This window comes from Eschrichtius robustus, chromosome 14, assembly GCF_028021215.1.
Source record: "Eschrichtius robustus isolate mEscRob2 chromosome 14, mEscRob2.pri, whole genome shotgun sequence".
Classification (NCBI taxonomy): domain Eukaryota; kingdom Metazoa; phylum Chordata; class Mammalia; order Artiodactyla; family Eschrichtiidae; genus Eschrichtius; species Eschrichtius robustus.
In genome coordinates this window covers 42,968,645-42,985,140 of record NC_090837.1, presented here as the reverse complement: position 1 = coordinate 42,985,140, position 16,496 = coordinate 42,968,645, and the positions used below count along the sequence as shown (strand labels likewise).

General features: G+C 40.0%; 1 protein-coding gene and 1 non-coding gene across 2 annotated transcripts in view; both read right to left on the bottom strand.

Moving 5' to 3' along the window:
• The window catches only part of TAF4B (TATA-box binding protein associated factor 4b), a 113,221-nt gene extending 107,699 nt beyond the window's left edge, over positions 1-5,522 (bottom strand). The window contains exon 1 of the mRNA XM_068563585.1: positions 4,705-5,522. Within this exon, the coding sequence (XP_068419686.1) occupies positions 4,705-5,047 (343 nt within the window). The 5' untranslated portion in view covers positions 5,048-5,522. The remainder of the gene's footprint in view (positions 1-4,704) is intronic.
• Positions 5,523-14,155: 8,633 nt separating this feature from the next.
• Positions 14,156-14,227, bottom strand: TRNAA-AGC (transfer RNA alanine (anticodon AGC)). Its single transcript has one exon. It is a non-coding gene; the product is annotated as a tRNA-Ala (tRNA).
• Positions 14,228-16,496: the final 2,269 nt, after the last annotated feature.

The following is a 16,496-nucleotide window of genomic DNA, read 5'->3' as shown; positions in this document are numbered from 1 at the left end:
AAGACATTGGGGAAAAAAGCAAAATAAAAACTATAGTAAACAGACGAAAGATAATTAATAAAGATTAGAGCAGAGGTCAATAGAATAGAGAATAGAAGAACAACTGAGAAAAATCAAAAGTTGGTTCTCTGAACAGACCAAAAAAATTGACAAATCTTTACCTAGATTAACTAAGAGAAAAGGAGAGAAGGCTCAATCTGCTAAAATCAGGAATGAAAGAGAGGATATGACCACTAATCTTACAGAAAGAAGGATTATAATAGAATACTATGGCCTATTATAAACCAATAAATTGGATAAATAATATGAAATGGGGCTTCCCTGGTGGCGCAGTGGTTGAGAATCTGCCTGCCAGTGCAGGGGACACAGGTTCAAGCCCTGGTCTGGGAAGATCCCACATGCCACGGAGCAATTGGGCCCGTGAGCCACAACTACTGAGCCTGCGCATCTGGAGGCTGTGCTCCACAACAAGAGAGGCCGTGATAGTGAGACACCCGCTCACCGCAATGAAGAGTGGCCCCCGCTCGCCACAACTAGAGAAAGCCCTCGCACAGAAACGAAGACCCAACACAGCTAAAAATAAATTTATTTTAAAAATAAAAAAATAAAAAATAATATGAAATGGACAAATTCCTAGAAACACATAAACTACTAAAACTAACTTAAGAAAATGGGCAACCTGGGCTTCCCTGGTGGCGCAGTGGTTAAGAATCCGCCTGCCAATGCAGGGGACATGGGTTCGAGCTCTGGTCTGGGAAGATCCCACATGCCACGGAGCAACTAGGCCCATGAGCCACAATTGCTGAGCCTGCGCATCTGGAGCCTGTGCTCCGCAAGAGAGGCCGCGATAGTGAGAGGCCCGCGCACCGCGATGAAGAGTGGCCCCCGCTTGCCGCAACTAAAGAAAGCCCTCGCACAGAAACGAAGACCCAACACAGCCATAAATAAAATAAATAAATAAATAAATATTAAAAAAAAAAGAAAATGGGCAACCTGAATAGATCTCTAACAAACACAGATTGAATTAATAATCAAAAATAGCATTCACAAGATAAGCTCAGTTCCAGATGGCTTCACTGATGAATTCTACCAAACATCTAAGGAAAAATAAATCCTTCACAGATTCTTCTAAACAACAGAAGAGGAAACATGTGTCAATTCATTCTGTAAGGTCGGTATTACCCTGATATTAAAACCAAACAGAGAAATCACAAGAAAACTAGAGACCAAAATGTCTTATGTATACCAATGCAAAAATTCTCAATAAAGTACTACCAACTGAATCCAGCAACACTTAAAAAGTGTTATACCCCATAACCAAGTGATATTTATCTCAGTATGCAAGGTTGGTTTAAGACCCACAGCGAACACCATACTTAGTGGTGAAAGACTAAATGCTTTTCCCCTAAGATCAGGAACATTTGAGATGAAGAATGAGACAAAGATGCCTACAATCACTACCACTTTTATTTAACATTATACTGAGAGCTCTAACCAGGGCAATTAAGCAAGAAAATAAAATAAAAGGCATCCAGAATAGAAAGTAAAACTATCTATTCACATATATTATGATCTTCTATATAAAAATCCAAACAAATCCACGAAAAAAAGCCATTAAAATTAATAAACGAGTTCAGCTAGGAAGAAGGATACAAGATCAATTAAAAAAAAAAACAACTGTGTTTCTATACATTTCCAATGACTAACTATAAATGGAATTAAGGAAAAAAAATTCCATTTACAATAGCATCAAAAATAATATACTTTAGGAATAAATTTAACAAAATAAGTGCAAAAGCAATACTCTGGAAACTACAAACTTGCTGAAAGAAATTAAACATCTAAATAAATGGAAAGACATCCCATGTTTGTGGACTGAGAGACTTATACTTACTTTGCAGGACTGTTAAAGGGATCAAATGAGACAATATGAGCAAATTTATGAATTTTAAAGTTATTGGTGGTAGTTGTTATTAATGCCTTAAGGTCCACAACCTTTGAGTCTTTCTAACTCAAATATGAGTTAAAGTGACTTCACAGCCTTTGAAATCCAAACAGTGGATGGCGCATATGGTGAGCACTGAAGACAATTGCCTTTCATTTCATGACGTCCAGGAGCACTGTTACAACTGTGGAGCAGATGATCATGTAATATTCCTTTGATAAAGCTAGGGTGGAAACAAGAACCACGAAGATTATCCAGGAACTAATTCAGGAATTTGAGAAATGCAAAACCTATACCACGTCTCAGCATGAAGGAGTTGATGAAAAAGGACCCGAACCATTTCACAAGCAACTTTCACAAACTTCTGTACAGTAAGACTGAGAAGCAGAATTTATGAAGCACAGTCTATGACATAAAAGAAGCAATCAAGTCCTTACTCATCACTCTGAAATACATGATAGAAGAGACACAGAATACCAAAACCGGAAAGAGCCACAGTCTGGTCTAAATCCCACAAATTCATAAAAAAGAAGACTGAAGAGATTACCAAAAATATTCAACAGAATAATCTTCAGGGCTTTGCTACAGTTTCTTTCATTTCCTCACAATGCCCCCCTTTTTGTTTCCAGCTCCTGCTCCCTAGAAAAACCTGTGGTGCATATGCATATTTTTTAAAAACTAGTTCTGTTCACAGAGGAAATTCTGAAGTAAAGAGAAATCAAATACTTAAAGTATTCATTACCTTGGGAAAATGAGAGCTGACTCCTATGTAATTTAAGCATTCTTGAGTAATCCTCTGCTAATCCTCAGTATATAAAAGAAGTAGAACAAGACTTTTTTAAAACGTTATTTTAATCAGTGTTTCTATGTCATTCCCCAAGTATCGGTTATCTTATTGTGCATCTGTGAGAGCACAAATATGAGTATGTTCTTCTGCCACCCCTCAGCAGAAATTCCAAAAGCTGCTCTTCAAGGTACCTTCTCACCTCCTCTCTAAATAACAACTCCTAAAGGCAACTTATCTCCTCTCTTTTGTGGGAGTTTATCCATGGTCGACAGCATAACAAGTTTTAGTGTAGTGCATACTTAGGCTGTAGTCCTGGTTTGCTGCTGTTTTGCTCTAGCAGGTTTCAGTTTTGGTTTCTCTGTGTAATAAAAAGATCAGGCTCTAAAATTCTATAAATCGCCTTTTAACATTGCTACGCAAGGAGGCATATTGTACACACACCAAGTGGTAAGCACAGTGTTTCGGAAAGAGTAGAGTTAAACAGACCTGAATTCAAATTCCCTCTGACATCTATGACTTGTCTGGCATTGGGCAAATTCTTTACCCTCAGAGACCTTTTTCCTTATTTGCTATCTATCTATTATGACCAGCAAACAAAAGAATATAAATAATGTATAAAAATAATAATGGATAAAAAGTGCCCAGCAATATAATGTTGTATGTCAACTGTAGGTCAATTTTTTTTTAAAGTGCTTAGCACAGTACGCCCTCAATAAGTGATCCGTTCCCACTTACCAGCAAGTTTCCACTCCTGAAAGTTCTTCTCTCTTAATACTTTTTTGATTGTTTCTAGACAAACTTCACTGACTAGATAGGAATTTTGTTTTTAACAAATTAGGAGTAATTTCATTCAAACACATTCATAGCTACTTTATAAGAGTGCATGTAGGATGACAATTTAGAACCAGCATAAAATGTATCCAGTGGTGCACACAGCCTTAAGTGTATGTACGTCGTGTACCATACAAAACTAAAACACAGCTACAATAGAACATTAGCTACAAAAGAGGCGCTCTCATTTTGCTAGGGGAAACTGACATCACGTGAACCAAATGCTTCCACTTCTTTACCACCTTTGGGGGTCAGAGTTCCCACTGCTGCTCAGCAAAATACATAGAAAACAATCAAATTATGAATAGAGTTTTTTCCCAAAGAAGATAACATGTGCTTTTTTTCCCCACTGAAATTCCAAGTGACTTTCATTTGAGGAAAGAAAACAAGGTAGAACACTCAAACACCATTCTGCATATTTACAATATGCAAATTATCACAAAGCAAAACCTTTGTCTCAGTCATAAAAAACAGCCCCACAGAGTAAACTCTAGTATATAAAGTAGTCACAGGCTCATTAACGGTAGCATTCACACAATGCTTCACAAATAACCACCTCATGGCTCTGACCTGTCAACTCCGGCATTTGCTCCCTGTGAGGCGGATCCTTCTAACTCAAAGTTACTTACAATCATCACACATCTGAAAATTGTGCGGGAAGCAATATTATTCATTTCTAAGCAGTAAACTTACTTAGGCTTGTTTAAATTTAAAATTCACTTTCGGTCTTAACACACAAGAGGCTTTTAAAAACACTTTTTTTTTTAACATAGTAATCTAAGCGTGTGGATATAAAAATTGATCCTTTCTCCATATGAAAACAAACTTTAGCGATACTCTTTATCTTCCCGCACCTAAGAGCCAGTGCCTCAAAGGCCCTCCTGAATATGCTGCTCCAGCTTTTCCTGTGTCACTTAAGGGAAAAGATGCTCTCTTTAAATAGAAAAAGAAAAACTATGCAGTAAGGACTCAAAGAGGCTATCTTGATTGCAACGCCAAATCACTGCCCCGCAAAGTCAAGATTATGAAAGGTTCTCCTGGCTGAGTTGTTTAGAACTCCCAGCGAGAAGGCGCAATCCCGGGCTGCGACGTATCCCGCTGGCTGGCCCGAGGGATAAGCCGGAAAAGGTGAGCGACATACCTGGAGGAAGCTGCAAATTAGCAGGCAACTGGATTGTTGTGGTGTTGGGGGCTTTCACAGCGACAATCTGAGGAGCTGGCAGACGAGGGCCGCTGCTGAGTTTAGGAAGAGCACTGACAGGAGCCACTTTTGTCACCAGGGTCCCCACGGGGGACCGCAGCGGCTGGGACGCCGTGGACTCCACGCAGACACTGACAGGAGCCTTAGTCACGGCGCCCAAGGCCACCGGAGTGCTCTCCACCCGGACGGGCAGAGCCGCGGCGGGGGCCATGGTCACGGTCCCGGAGGCGCCCACACCGGCGTGGGGAGCGGCGCCGGCCGGTTCTGTGAGGCCCGCGGGCATCCCCAGGTGGATCAGCGGCAGCTGAGGCGCCGCCGTTCCGGGAGCACAGGCGAGGGGACGCTTGACAAGCGGCAGCCGACTCCAGTGCAGTTCCGGCTCCACAGCATCGCTAGGGAGAGGCGCCGGGGCCGCCACACGAGTCAGTGACCGGCGCCGGCTGGACAGCGGGACCCCGGCGTCCCGGACCTTCCTCCAGTCCGCGCGGCCCCGCCGGCAGCCACACCTGCTCGGCCGCTCGCCGCTTCCTCAGCGGCGCTCACACGTGCGCCGGATCAACCCGGCCCCTCAGCCTCGGGGCCAGATACAGCGGAGCCCGGCTGCGCGGCTCCCGGAAGGGCGTCACTTCGGCTCCCACCTTCCACCAAAACTCTGCGCGGCGGATTCCCCCGCCAGAAATTTCAAAACTACAAACCCAGAGCGGCCCAAAGACCCCTACGCGCGCCCCGCACAACCCCTCCGCGCGACCACGCCAGCCATGTTTATATAGCCACGCGGAGACCTCGCGCACGCGCACCAGCCGCCGCCGCTGCACCGGGCTTCCCCCAGACTCCGGCCGCGTGATTGGCCACAGACTGGAATCGCGCTCGTGACGTCAGTAGGGACGGCTCCAGAGGGCCTTAGAATCCGCCTCTGAATCCTGAAGAAGGAGGGGTGAGTTGCCAAAAATCTACCACGTGGGGAGGCCAGACAGTACTTGGAAAACTGCGGCATCCGCGTTCTGCTCTCTCCTTGGTATCTCCAGTTGCGTGTTTCTTGAAGAGCCCGGACTATACTTTCCACAGGCTTCTACTTTTTAAGGAAACAGTGTGGAGGACCGATTTCAGAGAACGGTAACAAAGTAAGAACTCAATCACGCTTCCTCACTGTTTTTCTGCGGGCTTGGCTGTATAGCGTCGTTAGAATGAGCATTGCATTTGACACTGTGAAAAAAACCTTCCATTTCTTTCTTTTAAATGTTTAAGCATGGCGTATAATTTTACAGTCCGTAAAATGTGCCTATTTTCGAATAATTAATTTAGGGTTGAGCTGCCCCAGGGGAAAATCTCTTCCTTCCTCGGCGTTGCTGTAGATGTCTCTGTCACCTTTGAGCTTATTTAAGTTGTTTACGTGTCTGTCTGCTTGAAAACTGGGACAGTGTCTTTTGATTCCTACATCCTCAGATTCTAGCGCTTAGATTTTAAGTGCAATGCTAGATATTATTTGAATAAGTGAAAAGAGTGTGGCAAATGAATCAATAATACAAGTCAAATATGGGAAAACATGCCCCTTAGAGATCTAATCAGAGAGGATGCCTTGATTTCAGGCTGTTGTCCTAATATTATATATTTGTAGGAACCGACACTATACTGAATGAGATAGATTATGCAGGTAGGCAGGCAACGTGACGTTTACAGCTTCTAGGTCTCTCCCTGCCTGTCTGTTCCAGCGGACAGGATCTCCTCACAGTCCTCACACGTCACTGCGTTTGCCATCTCCCACATCTCAGCCAGTCCAAATCAAGAACCCATCTCATGACGCAAATCAATCGCAACATTCCCCATTTTATGAAGACTTACTTGATCACTTACCTGACAGAAAACCCCTCCAAGTGAAGTTGAAGAGAGGAAAACTAAATTTATTGAGCACCTTTTGCGTGCTGGTCTTAGGAGCTACCTTTCTTTCTCCTTCTTCCTTTCTTTCTTTTTCTCTTTCTTTCTTTCTTTCTTTCTTTCTTTCTTTCTTTCTTTCTTTCTTTCTTTCTTTCTCTCTCTCTCTTTCTTTCTCTCCCTCCCTCTCTTTCTTTCTCTCCCTCCCTCTCTTTCTTTCTTTACCACCTCATTTTACTGACTTAAAAACTGTAAAAGTAATTTATCCATGAAGCTGGGAATCTAACCAGTCTGTGTGAAGCCAAAGTACATCTCTTTCTACTACTCCACAAATGTCTGATTCATCTTATATCCTCCATTGCCACTGGCAAAATGCCTTGCACAGAAAAGGTATTTAATAAATATTTGCTAAGTGAATGAATTAAATGGAGCCACGCAACATTTTCAGCGAAGCAAAACCATCTAGTGGGTTTGAATCTTAGACCTGCTCTTTACTAGATGGGCAAATTGTTGAGCCTTGGTTTTTCTCTCTCCGTGTAGTATAGTTCAGTGAATGCTAGAGGAAGGAAGGCTCAGAAGTTTGCTCTGAGAACTACCCTTTTCTAAACTTCCATTAAACCCCACCTCCAACTCACATACTTTATTTAGGTATGTAAATAACCTCTATCAAGTTACTAAGAGGCTTGACTTGAGGAAGTATACTTTCTCTTTAAGGTGACCTTGAACATTTTTCTCTTATGTTTGCTTTATAATTTGCCTTGCTAATGGGAACTTTAATTTTCTAGTTGAAAAAAATATACTCCTCCTTACCCAGCACTTGTCCTGATATTTGGAGTTTAGCAATAATTATGTTTATTACATTTCCTTCCTATAGAAACTTATAATAATAAAATAGGATACATAGGAAGGCAAAATGCGTTCTGTCTCTATGTAAGAAAAGAAAAAATGTAGGGGGAAGATTATATCTTCATTTTATTAGATTTATCTGTTAAAATATTTGTAAAATTAAAGATGTTGAAAAATACTTATTCATTTACCTTCTGTCTTAGTCCAGAGTACTAATCCCATTCATGAGGGTTCCACTGTCATGATTTAACACCTCCCAAAAACCCCACCTACTAATACCATCACCTTTGGGAATTAGGATTTCAAAATACGAATTTTGGGGAGACACAAACATTCAGATTACAGCTCCTTCTAAATGAGGGACTAAGTCATTAATTGTCCAACTATTCTGCTTATCAACTCAGGTAATAAAACAAAACTGAACAAATAAAAAATTTATGTTCTGAATATTTTACTATTTTACATACAAACACACACAAACATAATTTAACTAGGGTACAGTTATCGAGTGGACTATGTAAGTTACTCTTATTGTCCATTTGATTTTCCAAGTACATACAGTCTCTTCACAAATGAATAAAAGTTTACTACTCTAGAATTTAAGTAGGAAGCCTTCTTTATCAGTGAAATGAGACCAGCTGAAAAATCTGCCGGAGAAAACATAACTGTTTGACTAAGATGGCTATGGCCTCAGCTTCAAAGCGAGCCAGGAACAACTGTGTGCCTTCAAGTTCTATACCTTGAACCTAGTCCAGTATCTATGTTTTGCATCAGAGCATTTAAATACTTTCTGCAACAGAACACCACTCTGTCATTCCTTTCCTCTTAAAGGAATGTGACTCAAACTTTTTTTGGCCGCGCCATGTGGCTTGCAGGATCTTAGTTCCCCAGTCAGGGATCGAACCTGGGCTCCTGGCACAGAGTCCTAACCACTAGACCACCAGGGAATTCCTGTGGGCCAGACTCTTAAAGAGTTTTGACTTTATGAATGATTTCCATTTTTGGTGGCTTCATTAAAGATTCAGTGAAGTTTGAGACACTTTTTAAAATTTTTAGTGTTTGAAATCTTGCTGTTAGAAAAAGTGAATACAGCTGAATGATCCTAACATAAGAGATCCATTCACACTATGGAATATTAATTAGCGTTAAGGTTTACACATTTAGGGACTTCCCTAGTGGCTCAGTGGTTAAGAAACCGCCTGCCAATGCAGGGGACACTGGTTCAAGCCCTGGTCCGGGAAGATCCCACATGCTGCAGAGCAACTAGGCCCATGTGCCACAACTACTGAGCCTGCGCTCTAGAGCCCGTGAGCCACAACTATTGAGCCCGTGTGCTACAACTGCAGATGCCTAGAGCCCGTGGTCTACAACAAGAGAGGCCGCTGCAATGAGAAGCCTAGGCACCGCAACGAAGTGTTGCCCCCGCTCGCCACAACTAGAGAAGGCCTGCGCGCAGCAACAAAGATCCAACTCAACCAAAAATAAATAAATAAATAAAATTTATTAAAAAAAAAAAGATTTACACATTTAGAGATACATTTATGGAAAAATGATCATGGTATATTGTTAAATTTAAAAAAGGAAGTTATAAAATAGTATGCAAAGTATGACTCCATTTTTTTGTAAATTAAAACAAAATTTTAACCAATAAGCAGATTAGATATATACTCAGAAGAAAATCTAGATTATACACCAAACCCTTAACAGAGGACATCTCTGTTTGGAGATACTCTAAGTGATCCTTTTTTTTTTTTTTTAATTTTTATTGAAGTATAGTTGCTTTACAATATTGTGTTAGTTTCTGCTGTACAGCAAATTGAATCAGCTATACGTATACATATATCCCCTCGTTTTTGGATTTCCTTCCCATTTAGGTCACCATGGAGCATTGAGTAGAGTTCCCTGTGCTATGCAGTAGGTTCTCATTAGTTAACTAAGTGATCCTTTTTAAAAAAAATTCTGTGTATTTTCTAATTCTTTTAACAATGAATGAATAGTATTTACATAGTCAAAAATTAACACAAGCTTTTTCTTAAAATATGTATTCTTAGTAACAATTGAAATCTGTAAACACAGCTAAGTACTCCCTAGTCTCCTTCACATAGCATCCAAGAAACTTCACTGAACTTCACCAAGCTGGGAACCTTCCATTGGCCCATAGGTAACTACAGGAATTTCCCAAATACCCCAAACTTTCTCTCAACTTTATGCTTTTTCATACATTGGTTCACATCCCTTCAAAGACCTTCCCCATCTGAAACATGTTCTACCTGGCCAATTCCTGTTTGGCCTTCAACAGGCTACAGCCTACACTGGATGAATTCAGTGCCTCTTTCGTCTCCCATAGCACATTGTACTATCTGAGTTGTTTTTCTTGTCTATCCTCTCTCACTAAATTGTGAACTTCCTGATAGCTGAGACTGTGTCATGTTCATCTCAGAACCAGAAGAGAGAATCTAATACATAGTAGAGAGACAAAGAGTACTTCTCCGACTCCTATTCCAGTCCCAACCTCTAGACTGGCTACCAGGAGCAGGAATTCTGTCTTGTCTGTGTATTCCTGGTGTCTAATAGGAGGGTAATATTTCAGCATTCTGTTCTCAGTCTATACTTTCCTTGGGTGATAACATTCACTTCCATGGCTTAATTTCTATCTATATGTTTATGACTTCCAGATCTATCTATCTTTGGCCCAGTTTCTCTCCTGGTTTCCAGACTTATGTAGACAGCTGCCTACTGTCTTCACCTGGATGTCCCACAGGTTCAAACTAAACTTATTCTGCCATCATCTTCAAACCTGCTTTTTCTTCGATGAACCTATTTCAGTGAACCAATGAACCCCTTTCCAGTTGCCTAAGATGTAAAATTAGGAACTGACCTTGAGTTTTCCCTCCTTTTCACCCCTGTTTCAATCAGTCTTAGATCCTGTCAATCCCAGCATCATATCTGTAATATCTCTGTAATCCATCGACTTCTCTCATTCCCACCATCACTCTTCTAGTTCAAACCCAAGTGCGCGCGCTTAAATTATACTAACTGTGCTGTGTCCATGCTTCCAGCCTTGCCCCTCCATTCTATTCTGCAGTCTGCGATTAGAGAGACTTTTTTTTTTTCCAAAATGTTCCTTTAAGCACTAACATGGTAGTTATTATCATCATTCTTTGATTTAGGATTATTTTTCTTTCTTAATGAAAGGAACCTAAAAAGAAAACAATTTCTATATTTAACCGTTTGTAATTCTGTCATTCTGGCTGAATTCTAATTTTTGCATATTACTTTCTAATCCTTGTCCATTGTTTGCTTGTGAAGTATGATTTTGCATATAACTTATAGAACTTACCTTTGCCGAAATAATTTTCCATGCCTAAACATTTAAAGCAAGTCACTTGCATAGTTCCATACTTCTAAAATGTCTTCATAATGATCATTTTACACGTTTATGAAATACAAACACATAATTGTTTGCATGTATAATTACAAATTATGATAAATGTTATGAAAGAAAAGAACAACAAAAAAAAAAAAAGAAAAAAAAAAAAAAAGAAAGAAAAGAACAAGGTGCTTCAAAACAGGGTAATGGATAGGATCTAATTTTGCTATGGAGATAGGGGAGTGGTCCGGGAATTAAAAGAATGCCTGTGAGACAACTAGGGGAAGGGTGGCCTAAATGACCTTTGGAGAGGCCAAAAGGGGCTTGACCACCTTCAGGGCTTAAAGGTCATGTGATGTGCAAATGAAAGCAATTGAAATATTTTAAGCAGAGGAGTAAAAATGAATTAATTTACATTTGAAAACTTTTTATTTGGAAATAATTTCAAATTTAGAGAAGAGCTGCAAGAAATAGTACTTAAAATTCCCATATCCTCTCCATCCAGATTCACCAATTTTAACATTTTGATTTGTTCATCACTTGCTCTCTCTCTTTGTGTGTAAGTGTGTGTGTATGCATATATAGTAAACATACTCACTCGATACTCACACATTCTGTATTTGCAAATTCAAATTCAAACCCCCTACCTGCCAAAATTTATTTGTTCCTCCCCTCCTGCCCTGTGGTACTTGCAAGGTCTTTTGCAGACATTTGCAGAGCAGGGAAAATTTTAGTTGCCAAATGTGCACATTCCCAGGTGAGCTCAAACAAGGCTCTGCCTTCTTGTTTTAGCTCTCATACTGTAAACAAGTATCCTTTTTGCAGCCTGTTTAGTGCCATGTTTTTCATATTTTTGTACTTTTTGTTGATGATGTCACTGTTTAAAATGGTGCTCAGGCACAGTGCTGAAGTGCTGTCTAGTGTTCCTAGGTTACATGCCTTACAGAGAATATATGTGTTAGATACGCTTCTTTCAGGCATGAGTTATAGTGCTATTGGTTGTGAGTTCAATGTTAATGAATCAACAATATATATTAAATAAGGTATCTTTAAACAGAAACACATAAGACATGTTGATACATTGAAGGGTGGGAAAAAAAAAACCATGTTATGACCAGAGGCTTACAGGAACCTAACTCTGTATTTCCCCTAGTCACGATTTTTTAGTATTTGCTAATTCAGTGTTCTGTGACTTCACAGAACACAATCACCACAGATAATGAGAATCAATTCTATATACACTTTTCCCCTAAACTACTTGAAAGTAAGTTGCAGACTTACCCCATTACCCTCCAAACTTCAGTTTATATTTCCTAAAAACAAGAACTTACATAACCACAGTACAATTAACAAAAGTAGGAAATTTAACACTGATACAACTATTTAGTCAGCAGATCTTTAATCAACAGATCTTTTTCAATTTTGTCCCAATAATGTTTTTTATAGCAAATTTTTTTCTAATCCAGGATCCAATCCAGAATCATTCATTGCATAGTTTTATATCTCTTCAGTCTCCTTCAGTGTAGAACAGTTCTCTGCCTTTCTTTTTCATGATATTGCCATTTTTGAAAAAAACAGGCCCTTTATTTTGTAGAATGTCCTCAATTGGGTTTGGTTGTTGTTTCCTCATGATCAGATTCAGGTTATGCATTTTGACAGGAATACTGCATGAGTGATGTTATGTCCTCTGTGTCACATTAAGAGACACATTATGTAAGTTTGCGTTATTACTGTTTACCTTAAATTTGATCACTTGTTTATGTTGGTATACGCCAAGTTTCTCACCATAGAGTTAACTATTTTTCCTCTTTGTATTTAATAAGCAGTGTGGTGGGACATATTTTGAGACTATATAAATATCTTGTTCTTCATCAAGCTTTGCCTTATTAATTTTAGCATCCATTAATGACTTGGCTGAATCAATTATTACTATGATGGCCGCAAAATAGTGATTTTTTAAAACTCATTTCTTCTATATTATTGTTTGACATTCTACTGAAAGAAATAGTTTTCCCATTTCTCTTATGTATGTATCAGCATGGATTCATGCATTCTTTTTTAGTCAATGGGCTATGATCAGTAATTGCCATGACTTATTTTGATTCTCAAATTGTCCGAGATTTGGACAGTAAGAACTCCTTTTTAAGTTGTTTCCTGTATCCTTTTGATGTACCCCCATCATTTTCTGCATAATGTACATTCTTAAAAGACCATTCTAGTTATTATATGGAGAATGGACTTGGGGAAGGCAAAAGAAGCAACAAAGAAACTAGTTGGATGGCTCTTGCAGATGAGAGATGATGGCGGCTTGAAATAAGTTGGTAGCAGTGGACAGATTTGAAGTATATCTTGGAGGTAAAAATCTGTGGGTGTTAGTGGTAAATTGAGTAAAGTAGCTTAGGGAGTAGAAGGTGTTAAGAATGACTCACATTTCTAGCTTGAGAAATTGGGTGGATGGTGATTGCATTCACAGTCATGGGGAAGATTGGAGATGGAGCAGCTCTGATGGAAAAGATCAAGAGTTCAAGAAAGATCAAATGGAACTTGAAAGTGAAACAAAAACTAGGCTTTATATTACCTTTCTACCTGCATTTCTTGACAGTATAGATTATACTTGAAGTAATGGGAGTAAATGTTATCATGGAAGGAGAGCAGGTGCAGTAAAGAGAGAAGAACCCATATCAAACCTCAGCATTTCATGGTAGCATAGAAAAAGAAGCCAATAAAAGGAACTAGAGAAGGAGGAGAGGCTGTAAAGATAGGGGGAAAAACCAAAAAGGGTGAAGTCAGGAAGCCAAGGCAAAAAAAATCAAAACAGGTGAAGTCAGGAAGCGAAGATAAAAGTGTTGAACTACGTGAAATGCTGAGAGTCACATTTCAATTTGTCTCTTCTAGAATGATGCTTGATGAAGACAGGGATCTTTTGTTGTTGTTCACTGCTATACCCATATATATGGGCCAATGCCTGGCCCATAGTAGGTGTTTCATAAATATTTTTGACTGAATGAATGAATTTGTAGATCATGTGTTTCTGTAGTGTTATCACATTGATTAGATATAATGTCCAGGAAAATGTTGAATAATAACAATGATATGCTTCCTAGTCTTGTTCTTTTTTTTTGGCCATGCAGCATGCCAGATCTGTAGGATCCTAGTTTCCCAATCAGGGATCGAACCCGTGCCCCCTGCAGTGGAACCATGGAGTCCTATCCACTGGACTGCCAGGAAAGTCCCAAGATGAAGGCTTTGACATCACGTCAGCTCAGGGCCATGTTTTGTTTTTTTGTTTTTTGCTGCCATCAAACATGGAGGTGCTGGGAGTTGAACCCAGGGCCTTGTGCATGCTAAGCACGCATTCTACCACTGAGCTACACCTCCCCTTGAGTTCCTAGTCTTGTTCTTGATGTAATATTTCCTCAAGTGGTTTAATTGTTTGATGTTTGCCTCTCCAAAACAAAAATTTGTGGTTTCTTGCATCATTAATAACTTTCCATGCCCCCCACCCCGTCACCATATGTCCCTTCTCTCCCCCAGTGTCTCCGGAGTAAAACCCAAATGTAGAATAGAAGTCCCATCGTGATGTGACCTCTGGTTGGCATCACTTCTGGCTACCACCTCCCTTTTCCCACATCTTCTTGTGGTGCCATGCTCCTCTTGCCAGGCACAGAGGTGGGGGAATAACTTTCCCAAGGAAGTCTTCTTTGACCCCCTCCCCAGCAAAACCCCCCATTATGTTTGTTTTCCTCTTGGTTGATCCTCCCAGTAGATTCTCCTAGTATATTCCTTACTTCCCTGTTTCTCTTGAGACTCTAAGTTTCTTTCAGAAAGGTCTGTTATTTTACTGTTTAACCTGCAGTTTCTGACACAGTATCGTGAGGTTTTGTGGTAGGAAGGAAGGAAGTCAAGGTCCCAGGCAAAACAGCTAAAACCTTTCGCCCACCATCACCTCTCTGTTTCCAGGTATTCTTCCCACAGACTCTGTCTTCTAAGTTTCAACAAATTCTTCATTATATCTTTCCTATACTGTCAAGTAATCCCAGCTAATGTATTTCATTTTAATTACATTGTTAACTGATAAGGTGTGATTCTTTTCTTTTTTTATTTTTTAAGAAACTTCTGAATGAGAAAAAAGTTTCAAGTTTTCAGGACTTAAAAGTTGTCGACCTCACCATCTCCTAAAGCTTTATGTACGTTAGATCTGGGTTTAAATTCAGATTTGCAATGTGCATTTGTATATCAAAACTCTGAGAAGACTTGCAGTAAAGCAACTGTTTTCAAACTTTTTCATCTCATGAAACTTTAATAATATTAAAACTTACTGAGGACCCTGAAAATCTTTTGTCTGTGTGGATTGTATCTATCAATATTTACCATGTTAGAAATTAAAACTGAAAAAAGTATAAATTATTTATTTATGGGTCCATTTTAAAATACCAATAAAAGCCTCACTACATGTTATATTAGCCAGGGTCCATTCAGGGGACAGATATCACATCAATTTTTTGAAGAGGGAAAATTTAATATAAAAAATTGTTAGCTACTAGAAGGTGGTTAGATACTGAAAGGAGTAGAAGAGGACTGACTCTAAGGCATCCTTAGAGTAGCAGATGCAAAAAAGCATCTATACCCTCCAGCTAGAGGGAGAGTGGGCATTAAAAGAACCAGGGATTAGGAGAGGAACAGTCCCCATGGCTGAGATTCAGACCTCCTCCAAGGGGGCATGGAGCACACAGCCTGGCAGTGATGAAGGAACTTGCCAGATGAAATGGGCCATTGCTGGTCTATAAAGCCACTGAAGGTGGGGAAAGCATGGCCTGCGGGTGTAACTGGAGTTACCTGTACTTCATAACAGCGGAGTACCAGAATCCATAAGCCAAATAGTTACCTGTTGCTGTGGCTCTGCAGTGTGACTTCAGTGCCCTCTATTGGCGAAGTTTAGCATTTCATTAGCTGGCAAAGGAGAAATGTTACCAGGGTCCAACTCTGCTATCACAAAATAGGGCAAAGAAAGGCAGATTTGTAGCTGAGAGTCAAGAAATTGATAATTAGCACACATAATACCATAAATATTTTATAATATTTCATAAATATTTTAAATGAAAAATAACTATAGTTTTCTCAGCCAGAGATGCCCACATTCTAGTAGGAGATACAAGTGTGAAACAATTATAGACAGTATGAGACAGGTCGCAACAAAGAGCTTTGGAGACACAGAGGTTGGGCCTCTAATCAAGCCCGAGGAAAGGCTTCTTGGAGAGGGCTACCTGTGGTGAGTCATAAGAAGTTTCCAGAGTCAGCTCAATCAATGAAAAGGAGGAGGAAAAAAGTCTTCTCAGCCAGAGATGCCCACATTCTAGTAGGAGATACAAGTGTGAAACAATTATAGACAGTATGAGACAGGTCTCAACAAAGAGCTTTGGAGACACAGAGGTTGGGCCTCTAATCAAGCCCGAGGAAAGGCTTCTTGGAGAGGGCTACCTGTGGTGAGTCATAAGAAGTTTCCAGAGTCAGCTCAATCGATGAAAAGGAGGAGAAAAGTCTTTTCTGTGAGAGGAAGCACGTGTGTGCTCCCCAGGTCAGTCACATACGCAGCCCCTTGCAAGAGAGCTGCTTTACTGACAAAAAGGGCATCATGGGGTGGAACCAC